The sequence below is a fragment of the Hippichthys cyanospilos genome, chromosome 3 (assembly GCF_059441005.1).
Source record: "Hippichthys cyanospilos isolate Australia breed blue-spotted pipefish chromosome 3, RoL_Hcya_1.0, whole genome shotgun sequence".
Taxonomy (NCBI): Eukaryota; Metazoa; Chordata; class Actinopteri; order Syngnathiformes; family Syngnathidae; genus Hippichthys; species Hippichthys cyanospilos.
This window is the reverse complement of record NC_142371.1, coordinates 16,762,032-16,774,368: the sequence shown is the minus strand read 5'-3', so window position 1 is coordinate 16,774,368 and position 12,337 is coordinate 16,762,032. Positions and strand designations below refer to the sequence as shown.

General features: G+C 49.9%; 1 protein-coding gene across 1 annotated transcript; it reads right to left on the bottom strand.

The window, feature by feature from the left end:
- Positions 1 to 148: 148 nt before the first annotated feature.
- Positions 149 to 12,305, bottom strand: pklr (pyruvate kinase L/R). Its single transcript, XM_088411303.1, has 13 exons — positions 12,194 to 12,305; positions 11,473 to 11,511; positions 7,361 to 7,525; positions 6,828 to 6,919; positions 6,619 to 6,750; positions 5,094 to 5,280; positions 4,504 to 4,777; positions 3,923 to 4,073; positions 3,474 to 3,626; positions 3,210 to 3,376; positions 2,435 to 2,501; positions 1,275 to 1,389; positions 149 to 669 (listed from the first exon to the last, which is right to left on the bottom strand). Exons 2-13 carry the CDS (start codon positions 11,501 to 11,503, stop codon positions 563 to 565), a joined length of 1,641 nt encoding a protein of 546 aa, XP_088267429.1. The 5' UTR covers positions 11,504 to 11,511; positions 12,194 to 12,305; the 3' UTR covers positions 149 to 562.
- Positions 12,306 to 12,337: the final 32 nt, after the last annotated feature.

Below are 12,337 nucleotides of genomic sequence, written 5' to 3'. Positions count from 1 at the left end.
AGGAGTACCCGGACAAGAAAAAATTGGAACAGGGAGCCGATTGGCCAACACAAGGAGAGCAGGTTAACTCCGACATGTGGACGCAATCACACTGACGAGAACATTTCTGTTTGACATTTCCAGTGATCCAGAAATCGTTTACAAGTCCTCAGGAGCCGTAATATTTATTTTTGGGATTATTTGGAGCACGTACAATTACTCAAGTTTAGTTTGGGGGTCATGCAAAGTGCTTCCTGTGTGATGCCATCGCTAAAGTGCCAACGACGTGCTCACAACGCCAAGCGGTATGTTACATATGTGCTTTTATGTGAATACGTGCAACGTTAGCCGTGGCTAAGGTCAATTTGACGTTTGTTGGTTGTACGGTGCAAATTCTTGGCGGATCTTGAATTTTCTCTCGTGACTGGAGGCAATATTTTTCGTGAGGTGAATTTTTCTTTACGAGAGGCGTTGGTGAGTAGGGGGAGCACTGCGGTATCCTAAGTGCGTGACATTTGCGTGGCTTTTGCATTTATTAGCGAGCCGAGCGAGTGAAATGCAAGGCGAAGCTTCGGGGCGAGGCTTATGTGACGTTGACGGCCCTCATGATGTTGGTGTGACCCGAGCCCGGGATCCAGCCGGTCACGATGATCACCATGTCGCCCTCTTTGAAGAACCCTCTGGCCTTCCCTGTGTCGCAAAGGTAAGAAAACTGTCAACGCGCGGCCAAAAGTAATTACAATACTAAAGTACTCCGGTCGCAACCGGGGGCGGAGCTAGACGGTGGCGCCGCCACGCCCGGATCCGGGGGAAGGTTTTTTCTGTCGCATTTTGGCCGTTTTCACCTGGATGCGGTATTCCTGTGCCTGATACTCTTCCGCAATTGATGAACTGATTGACCGCCAAACCCTTTGGAACATCTACAGCCGTCAACGGCAGTCAAGGAGTTCCTTCACAAGGCCGCTCGGCGCCAGTGAAGGGAGGGAAAACGCTTGGCGGGATTCTAACGTTTATGTCAGAAATTGGAGAGTAAATAAGCATTCTCAGAATTCTGACTTTGAGTAAAAATTCAGACGTTAAATCCTGAATTCTGAGCGTAAATAAATGAATAAATCTGTCTTTAAAGAGACATATCTGAAAATAGGATTCTCACTTTTATGATCAGAATTCTGACTGACGTCGATCAAAATTCTAGCTTTCACGTAAGAATTCCGGCTCGTATTTCTGACTTCAGACAAAAATCTGACAACGGAAAACCAGCCATTAACGCGAAACCGTTGGAAAAACGGACTCACCGATGTCCATTCCGAAGTTGACCCGGTTGTCGACGTCGTCGGCCCAGACGGGCGCGGGCAGAGGGTGAAAGAGGACGGGAAAGACTCCTCGGAGGAGCTGCGACTGACGCGCCACCTGAGCGACAAGGCACAATCGCTAATAACGCACACCGAATGTTTCGGAAGCATTGGCGGGTTAGTCAAATAGTGACGTTAGCATAACTAGAAAAGCTATTTGGATGTTTTGGAGCTTGGCGAGGCATCGGAAATGTAATAACTCCATCCAGCAGTAGGGCTGCCGGAGGTGACATTAGCATAGCTACAAAAGCTATTCCGAATGTTTTGAAATCATCAGCGGCGTAGTCACTCTATCCGCCAATGGGGTAACTTAAAGTGACGTCACGTTAGCGTGGCTCGAACTTCTATTCTCAATGGTTTAAGCTAAGCAAAGCATCGGAGGTGTAGTCACTCTATCCAGCACCGGGGCTACCGGAAGTGGCATTAGCATAGCTAGAAAAACGTGCTAAGCCGCAGAGCGACCCCACATATTCCGGGGCGCCACACGCAATACTCCAACGCGTTTGCCGCAAACGATTGACGCCAATCCCCAAATTGATCCTAAATAGTCCATCCGAAGGGTCATCCCTTGAAGGTTATCGGTCAGGTTCTACCGCCTGCGTTTCCGCCGTCCGGGCATCCGTTTGAAGATGCCGGAAAATGACTTTGAACCGAAAATCAACGCACGACCCCGCCGAGCACCCCGAGAGCCGTCTGGGCCGGCGGACTTGAGCGGCCCAGATGTGCGGCTCGGCGTGACTCGGCCCAGGCATGACCTTCAGGTGGCGCCGCCTGGCAAGCCGCACTTATGATCCGCTCATGGCCTACATTTGCAAATATTCCGTGCGCGCAAAAGTCAGTGAGACGAGAAACTCAAATCGTTGAATTGAGAAGCTAACGTGTCACCCGATTTCATGTCAATCTAAAAAAAATTAAATGTCTACATGTACTGTATATTTAGGAAGCATGGAATTGCCAATGTGGACTAAACACATGGAATATACTGAACATATATATATATATATATATATATACACATATATACATGTGCATTATGTATAATAGTTTTGTTCCGGCGTGAAGCTAGCTAGCTAACAAGCCTGTAGCAACCGAGACCATCGTACCTGCGGGCTCCTGGTGACGGCGATGATGGGGCAGCGGGGCCGATACCTGGACAGGAGGTGCGCCGACCTTCATCGGAAGGCAACAAAGTTTGAATATTCGCGAGTCGGAGCACGCTTGCGTTTACTCTGCCCGCTCGCGATTCCCCAGAATCTGTTTGCATAGGCAAAACACAAACAACGCAAGAATCCGGCGGGGCGGGAAAGCAGAAAAAGGCCTTCCTTCCATCTGCAGATTCCTAACATTAGCTTGCGCCTTCTGAAAGTCTGTGCCGCTAATAAAAAGAGACAAAGAAATCTGTCATTTTCAGAGCAAATAAAAGCGAATGAGCACGTTTCACCGACTTACATCTTAATGGCGTTTTAACCGCGGCTCCGGGCAATAGGCCCGATATTGCCCGGACGGCGAAGACGCCGCTGGGCTTTTAAACGCGCCTTGACGCCACCTTGCCTTAAACAAGCAACGTGTTCCTCAGTGAGCCGCGGCAATTGGAGAAATGGAGGAAATTGGAGGGCGCGCTTGCTCATACGACACAAAAATGGGGGTGCCCAAGGCTAGTCAGGTTCAATTTCAAAAATGAAGAAAAGATCTCGATCAAAAGTTCATTAAAGAAAGCCAAATTAAAGACAATTTGATTTCGAGACTTTTTATCCAACGTGACTAAATTGAGCCAGCAGTTAACGTTTTGTTCCACAGAGAACAGTCTCTTTCATAGCCACGGTATGGCAAAAATGTGAAAAAAAGGTAACGTATAAATCGAAGGCTCGGATTCCCCACCTGCCACTGGTGGTGAGGACTATGATGGCGCCGGCGCAGCACTTGAAGGAGGACTCCACGGCGCCGATGGCCGTCACCTCGGTGGGGTCGGATGACAGAGGGGTCAGGCGGCGCAACTCCTCGAAGAGCTGCTGGTGGAAAATGGCCGCCTCCGCCTCCCTGCAGATCTGGCCCGGCCACGCGGCGACACGGTCAGCGGCCGGGCTGGCCGCGCGCAACGCGACGCGACGCGACGCGACGCGACGCGACGCAACGCGCCCCCACCGAGTGCATCATGGCGACCGCCTTGATGGGAAACAGGCCCTTGGCCGTCTCGCCGGACAACATGACGCAGTCGGCTCCGTCCAGCACGGCGTTGGCCACGTCGCTGCCCTCCGCCCGGGTGGGCCGCGGGTGCGCCACCATGCTCTCCAGCATCTGCCGGCGAACACGCGCTCAACTTGTTAGCTTGACCGACTTGTTGACGTCGGCGCCGCGCCGAAGGAAAAACGCCAGGGGCGGCCCAGTTCCAAAAAGAAACAAGACTTTGGCCGCGTCCCCGGCAGGGGCCGTGGTATAAGCCTGGGAAAAACCTTGCGCGTGCCACGTAAATCTAGGGGAGCTCAAGAGGCCTTTTCGAATATATTGATGAATGTATGCGCATATAAAGGGGTGCGAGCACAAGCGCAAGGCCACATTATTCACTGTAAAGATTCGGAAAAACGGTCTCCGACCTGCGTGGCGCAGATGACGGGCTTGCCGGCCGAGTTGCAGCGACCGATCATCATTTTCTGCGCGATGAAGACCTTCTCGGCGGGGATCTCGATGCCCAGGTCGCCCCTGGCCACCATCACGCCGTCGCTTTCCGCCAAGATCTCCTCAAAGCTGAAAAAAAGCCAACGCTCGACATTTGGCGGCAATCTGGCAAAACGTGACAAATGCGCCGCCCTGATGGCGCGCGCTCAAATATTCATGAGAGAAATCCGTCATCGTAAACGGGAAAGTGGCGGCGCTGCCAAATCCTGTCGAGACGCGTTAAGCGGCGAGCGCGCGTCGCGTCCAGTGCGAGGAAGCGGCAGATGATTGACGGCCGTCAAGGCGGCGTCGGCGGGTGCGGGCGCCAGGCCGGCCCCGGCCCGCTGCTCCAAACGCCGCTCGCGTTTCCCTTTCAATGATGTGTACCTCGTCTGATTTGCACTTTAACCTTGACAGCTCAACTTGTTTTGTCTTCAAAGTTCTGAAGGAGCGAGAAAATACCCCCAAATACGGGGCCAAAATACAGGGCCAAATACGGGGACGGTCCAGGACCACTCACTTGCGGACGCCTTGGCGACTCTCCACCTTGCTGATGACCTTGACGTCCTTCCCGTGCGGGCCCAGGGCCCGCCTGACGTCGCGCACGTCCCGCGCCGAGCGGATGAAGCTGGCGAAGACCACGTCCACGCCCTGCGCCACGCCGAACCTCAGGTCGGCCTCGTCCCGCTCGCTGACGGCCGGCATGCCGATCAGGTCGCAGCCCGGCAGGTTGACGCCTTTGCGGCTGCACAGCGCGCCGTCCGCCTCCACCGCCGCGTCCACCCAGTCCGGACCTAGCCGGGCCGAGGGCCATAAAGCAGTTTGCGAATCGCCTGGCCAAGGTTTGGGGTTAGGCCCGGGGCTACGGGAGTCGCCGCGGGATAGAACAGCGGGGGCGGAGTCAGGAACGGATACGAGCCCTAATACCGGAGATTTTGGATACCGCTTAAGCCGATACCGTTTTTTGGGGCCGGTATCGCTAACCGATATTGGATTGGGACACCCCGGTCGCAGGTGGTTCAATAACCGGAGCGACGGACGGACGACGCTATCGAAAGGATGCGAAAATGTCGTTGGGGTCGCGTGAGTTCAGATTGCGGCGTCTCATACCCGTTTCCAGAACTTTCAGTCCAATGAGGCCGTCGTCGATGTAGATCTTGTCGCCCTTCTTCAGGACCTGCGCTAGCTTGTCGTAGTCCACCCAGATGGTCTCGCCGTCCGTGCGCTCTTTGTCGGCCGGGGCCGTCACCACGCGCACGCGCCTGCCCTTTTCCAGCATCACCTCCCCCTCCACTTTCTTCACAAAGATATCGTGCCCGTACCGCTAGTCAAAACCTCGGCAGTTACCCATAAGAAAATAGACCTTCCTCAAGTTGGCCAGTTCTTATTTGTGATCATTAAACTAAATCGCGAGTACCGCGACCAACACTTGGTATCAGTACTCGTTCAGCCCTACGTCACCACATGGTACCGATGCCATTCGCCAAATCTTGAGTGGTCGCCGTCATCATTTAACCGCCGTACCCCTAGAATTTTCAACCTTGAAATAATGCCTGGTATCGGCCCTATCCCTGACTACTTAGTCATATTCCTTTGCTGATTGGCTGGAACGAGTCACATGATTGCCCTCCCGCTTTCTCCTGAAAAAAATCCATTTTCATCCAATTTAAATGTCCAGATCTGTTTGTTTGTTTGTTTTTTGCCAAAGTCAAATGTCAGGAAGCGTGATTAGCATTTTGAGATTTTGACTACGTAGCCCCGCTTGGAGCGCCGCCGCGCGCGTCACGCAGAGCATCCAGTAATCCAATCAAGACCCGGAAAGCTTTCCGACAGCTTGCAGTAATTTAGCACGCAAAGTAGGCGGCGTGCGATATGAACATGATAATACGACTGAAAATAGCGCGGCAGCAACAACAACAACAACACCTGCTGTTGTTGCTAAAATTAAATCGGCGGAAAGACGGCGGGATTAATAATAAGGACGAAAAATGCAAGATTGACTTTCTGATCAAAGGGTCGCCTATTATGCCCTGGGCAGGGTGAAGATTGGCAGGCCCTTTCAAGTGATAGCCGACTATCACGCAGAGGTTCTCGGAAAGCGCGTGACGGCCCCGCCGTTGTGTCAAAGTTAAAAGATAAGCAGAGCTGCATGGAGATTTGTTGGGAGTCAAAGATTAGCATTTGCTAGCACAGTGCTAGCAAATGCGCTAGTAGCACCACTAATTTGATTCCAGATTATGTTTATGGCGTGGAATCGGGGGTATTTGTTTTCATGAGCAAAAATTCATGAATTAACTTACTGCCTCACCAATTTAAATGCATTTTTGATTGATAGATGGCAATGGCGTCCAACAAAAATTGACTTCTTTTTTTTTGTGCATCCACATTACATTGAGAAAACTACATTTTACATTTGGCATAAATCTAACAGAATTGAAAAAGAAGAATATCCTAGCAACATGGTGGTGGATGTATGATGGTCTGGGGCTGCTTTGCCCTTTACAACCTGGACCATTTTCTGTGATTTCTCTTAAACCAGAAAATACCAAATCTGACCAAGTTCATTATATGTAGGTAACCACCTGTTTTACAAACAATTCCAAAAAATACTCAGCCTTCTGTGTCAGGCGCTCACCCCGTTGACTAATCCGGTGCGGATCTCCGGTCCTTTGGTATCCAAGGCGATGGCCACGGGCCGATAGTACAAGGGGTCGGACGTGACCGTCTCCACCGCCTCGCGGATGTTCTTGATGGTTTCGCTGTGGTACTGGCGGACAAGGTGGTCAGGATTTACCGGCAGAGCGCAAAAAGCAAATGGAGAGCGAGCGTCGCGCGGAGATGAACCTCGTGGGAACCGTGGGAGAAATTCAAGCGTGCAATGTTCATCCCGGCTTTGACCATCTCCTGCAGTTTGGCCACAGATCGGGAGGCGGGGCCTGAGCAAGGAAGATAGGAAGTTCGTTTCATTTACTGAGCTTTCCTTTTCCACGTGAAAAACATCCAGACTACAAATCTTCATAGCATTACTTCACGCTAGTTTCGACAACTACCGGAAGGTTCCGCCGCCAGCTGTGTTTGCTTTTACAATTTGCGGTTATGTCGCAGTGTTGCAGCGTGAGACGTCTATACTTTTTATACGTGTACGTCCGAGTGTTTGGTTGCGGCGTAGCCCTTAAGAAGTTCTGAATTTGATCAAGTGAAAAGGACATGATTCGGAGCGTTGCCTGAGGGAAAAAATTCAAGAGGAAGCCCGCTGCGATAAGGTGACGTTATTCGAGGCGATGTCACGGTTCTCGGACGACTCGGGTCCAATCCGCCATCGAGTCCGAGCCGCCGCTCGGTCGCCGCCGAGCCGGCCCGCGCGGACGGCGACCCACCGATGGTGCAGACGATGCTGGTGTTGCGCGCCGTGATGGGCTCCTGGTCGATGTCCAGAAGGCACAGGTGCTCCAGGAAGGTGTCGGCCATGCTGGCGTCCAGCTGCTGGCGCTGGATGAAAGAGTCGGGCAGCGTCATGGCCTCCGAGTAGCGCCTGATGCGAGCTGGCCGGGTCAGACGCAAAAAAAGTTGGGGATCCGCTGCCTCGGTCAAGATCACTCAGAAAAACTCTGCATTCTTATTATTGCCATTACCATTATAACTAGCGGTGGAAAGACGAAGCTTCACGAAGCGGCTGAGATATGTCCGTGCTCCTCTAGATGGCACTCTTGGTTCAGAGGAGCAAGGGGAGTTGATTTATTGACAGCGTTTTAGCACCATCTAGGGGATTAAAATATAACGCGGCTGCTTCATGAAGCTTTAGCTTCCCATCGCAAAGAGTGTGGAGGGGCGGAGCTACATGGCGGCTAGGGCTGCCCATGGTCACGCCCACACCTAGAGGAAAATTTGATCTGTGATTCGTGATTTTTTTTTAAAACAAACAAAGCGCAAGTCAATAGAAATCAAATCAAAAATCTAAACGCCGACGAGCCGCAGATCGACTGACTTTGCCCGGTACGCTTGGCGTGATGTCATCTTCATTTGCATATCTCCGAGGGGCCACGTAGAGCCCACGAGCCATAGGTTGTCAAGCTGTGATGCCGACTAGAAATGGAGCCGCCCCCCCGGGGGGTTGGGAACGGAAGATGTTTCTAAATCGATACCCTGGCTCGACGGCCGCGGGGCTGTCGGAGAAGATGGGGGGGGGGGGGGGGGGGGGGGCTTGACATTTTACTCCAAACGCATTTACATGATGTTTATCCTCAAAGGAAAAGAGTCACGTGCTCGTGCTTGCCACTCAAGTTGACGCCGCGCAAAGGTGACAAAATACGCGGAGGCTACCAGAAAATTGATATTTATACGTAGCATTATAAACGAACAAAAATGACACGTACTCTCAAGTATGACAGGCTTGACATGAGAAGATATTCTCACGTCTCATAGTTCTCACTTTAAGGTGAGAATTCTCACAAAGTCAATGCTACTCAATTTGTTTTTGCAAAGCCCCCCAAGGAAAGAGAGAGAGAGAGAAAAAAAAAACAATTGGCACCCCACACCCCACCTGTGACTTTAAATAATATCCTCATCTATTAAAATTGTAGGACGCTATTCGTATTCTTTTTAGCATTCACAAAAATAATAATCATGAAAAAGTCATGAAGACGATACAGGATATAACGATAGCTGTTGTAATATATGCCGTGATATATCATTTGTGATTTCGTGGGAAAAGTCTTTTTTTATTTTTCACGTGTCATAATTCCAGAATGCTGCATCGGCGTTTAGCAACGAGGTCAGGCCTTATCAGTCTTTTATCTCCGAGTAAGGGTGTGCCACTTCCGTGTGACGCAGTGCCCTCTAGAGGCAGGTCACGCGCCTTACCTTTAGGTCATTCGGTCAAGGGCAACGCTTCGCATCTTTACAGCACAGGGCTGGAACGGGGTCACGGCAAGGACGTATTTTCATGCTTTTAGGAAGAGTCCAGACATTCAATCCCTGATACTGAACACATTCAGTGCCAGGGACGTGATTTCACATTGTTGTTGGGTTTTTTTTTCTAAAGAGTCCGGACATTTACTCCCAGATACCGAATCAGCAAACATCAACATGACTATTAATAGTAAAACATCTCAAATTTTTCATTTCTTGAAAAAAATCCGCTCATTTTTATACTTGACATGACACAATCATCTCGAGGGCCGGATTAAACCTGTTTTCGGACCAGAACCGGCCCACGAGCCGCAGGGATATATTTATGTACTTTAAAACAGCAACTTGCTGTCTCTTGATGGCCCTATCGCCTGTCTACATGTGCTGCTTCCACCTTTTGTCCAAATAGCCACCGCTTGTTTGGTTTTTGCATCGGATGTTAGGATGAAGCTAAATCGTTTTTTTTTTTTTTTTTTTCAAAGCAACGCTACGTACTGTAGTTGCTCTAAGTGAAATGTCATTTCATCGACCCCGGCAAGCGCCGCTTTTAGCGAAGCGGTCGAATCGAGAAAAATTCGCCCGACGGCGTCGCCGCTGCGATAGCGCCGGGACTGAATGGAAAAGGGACCGATTGATGAGCTTCTGTGACAACGGAGCGGCGAAAGGGTTTCGCGCTTTCAACGGGAAGAAGAAGAGGTGAGTGCGCTCATCCTCCTCCATTCTTTTTCTTCCGCCTTGTCGCTTCTCGCCCCAAACCTCCACCTGACCCACTTGTGCCGCACCGCTGCACACATCAGGCCGCACGCACGCACGCACGCATTTGTGCAGCTCGACTACCATTCGCGCTTTCCTAGCACCCCGACCTAAAAACCATCAGAAACGATTGGCCAACCCTAAGCCAATTCAAAGCCAGACTCGAAAAGAGCGGTTTCAAAACAGCGGCGTCCGCGGACCCCCGGGCGTCCGGGGCCTGATTCCAGGGGGTCCGTCAAATCATTTGGCTTATGAAGTAGTTGGGATTGAATTTCTGGACTCTTTAAAAAAAAAGAAAGAAAGAAAAAGGTGAAAACACGGCCCCGGCATTGAATGAGTTAAGTATGGGGAAATGAATGTGTGGACCTGAAAATAAACCCATTCAAAAGAAAGATTGGGAAGGGAAAACTGCTCGGGCCCCCCCCCCCGACTTTTAAAAGTGGAAGACAACTATCAAATGCATCCGGCATCCGGCCCCCGGGCCTCGGCTTTGCCAGCGTGCGCCGACTGTCCACGAGGTCAATGATCCTCTCCTTGGAGGAGAGCATATTCTTCCCCGCGGATAAGAGAGGTCAAACTGATGGCGGGGTCGACAATGGCTCGGGTTATGACCTCAGTGTGTGTGTGTGTGTGTGTGTGTGTGTGTGTGTGGCACACAGGCTCCCTTTAAAGCAGTGCCTCTCAATTATATTTTGAAAAGCCCCCCCAGGAAAGAGCACATTTTTGGCGCCCCGCCAACTCTAAGCTCATTATTTATTTCAAAAAAAGTGTTTCCTTTTTCACATAAACAAAAGAAAAAAACAATATGAATGGATTTCCAACAACTGTTGACAACTTTTTACAGCGTTTCTACAGGTTACAGCTTAGTCGAAAACTGAAAAAATGACCTGCTTTTGTATTAACATGGCTAGGTGTATTTTATCCGCCAGCTGCAGAAGATGGAGTGCGTAACGTCCATCAATTTGGTGTGTGGTCAGCTGGAAAAGTGCCAATGATTTTTGTGCATCCATATTAAGGTTGCCTCCTGTTCTAACTCCTTTGCTCTTAATTTGAGAAGAAAAATCGACTGTTCCTTGGAACCAACTTCGACGCGCCGATAGAAGCTTTGCTGATACCTGCAGAAACTTTAAGTAACACGTATTTCAACACAAACGCCGCAACGCATGTAGACGCACAAAATCAGAATGCTCTCGCGGGGTTTTGGGGAGTTAAAACACATTTTTGTGTTCCTTTCACTGGGATCAAAAAGATTTATGACGAGAGCATTTTGATCTCAAGGCACCACTCTTAAAAAAAACGGATTAAAAAAATACAGCAGGATTCATCACGTCCACGGAAAGAAAAATTCTCACTCACCCATTTTGACAGCATCCAGCGACTTTTTTTTTTTTTTTTTACTTTCACCACTTATTATTCAAAAGTAAGAGGAAATCTTTTCGGCGTCTTGCAAAAGTCTCCCTTATCTTATTGCTTGCGTCCACTCGGCTCACGTACTTGTCACAAGTCAAGCCACGCCTCCACATGCTTCTCATTAACCCTCTGCACCCCCCCCACACACACACACACACACGCGTCACTGTAGAACATGGGGAGCAAAGGTCATCAAAATGGAAAAAAAAACCCTTCTAATAATGTGGCTTACAACATGAAAGTGTGCTGAAGTTCAGTGTGACATTTCTCCATTTGTGACAGTGCTCAGGCATTATGCAACTCAAACACACGCGCGCACACACACACACACACACACACACAATTGCACTCAAAGGTGAAGACCAAAAAAAAAAAAAAAAAAATCTAAGAAATGGTACTTTGAGATAGTTACACTTACTTGTTTGATTGACACTCATGTCCAATAACATCAGCTGAGCTAAAATAAAATAAAATATAAACAATTACAATTGCTATACCAATAAATACAGATATATGTGTGTATATGTATAGAGAAATACAGATAGACCACTCGGGCTGGGTTTGAATGTCTGGATTCCTAAAACGTGAAAAGACGTCCCTGGCAATGAAAGAGTTAAGCATTTCCGAAATGCTGGCATATACAATGCTAAAGTACTCATTTTCTTCAAATTAACGTTTTGTATTGAAATGAACAGAATTTGTAATTCAGTTTTATAATTGATGGATTTAATCAATGTCATTCGCGTACAATTTTGTATTTGAGACTCGAGCAAGCTGGGGCTCCCGTTAGTTTGTCGTCGCGCGTACGTGTGTGTGTGTGTGTGTGTGTGTGTGTGTGTGTGCGTCTGTCAGAAGGCGTCAATCTTTAGCCCCACGGCAAACAGACCTTTGCACTTTTGCCGCAACAACGCATAAAGCGCTTCTTCAAATTGCTCACTTTGGTATCGAGCGCGTAACGCGCAAAAAGACGGACGCGGCGTCCGATATTTTCCCCGGCGGCGTTTGCCGGAGCAAAGGTCGCGGCCGATCATAAATTTGCGCGTGCGGTAAAGCGGGAGAGGGAGCGAAGCTGTGAAGCGGCGGAAGATGGCGGGAGCAAAGTTGGAAGAGCAAAAGACAAAGGCCGAGGACGCACCAACCTGGAGGATGCGGCGAGACGCCAACGGAAGCGGACAAGCGGCGGCGGCAGGAAAGCGGAGCCGGCGGAAGGCCGGCGGAAGGCCGGCCTGGTTTCAGCGACGCCTAGGGGACAACTCGCGCGCACGTCATGATGAAAAAAAGAA

Coding starts and splice junctions, on each gene's coding strand:
- pklr (XM_088411303.1), bottom strand. CDS start 11,503: ATGTTATTGGACATGAGTGTCAATCAAACAA. Junction 4,778..5,093: donor ACTGAAAGTTCTGGAAACGG/GTATGAGACGCC, acceptor CGGCCCGGCTAG/GTCCGGACTGGGTGGACGCG. Junction 3,627..3,922: donor CCGTCATCTGCGCCACGCAG/GTCGGAGACCGT, acceptor GTTCGCCGGCAG/ATGCTGGAGAGCATGGTGGC.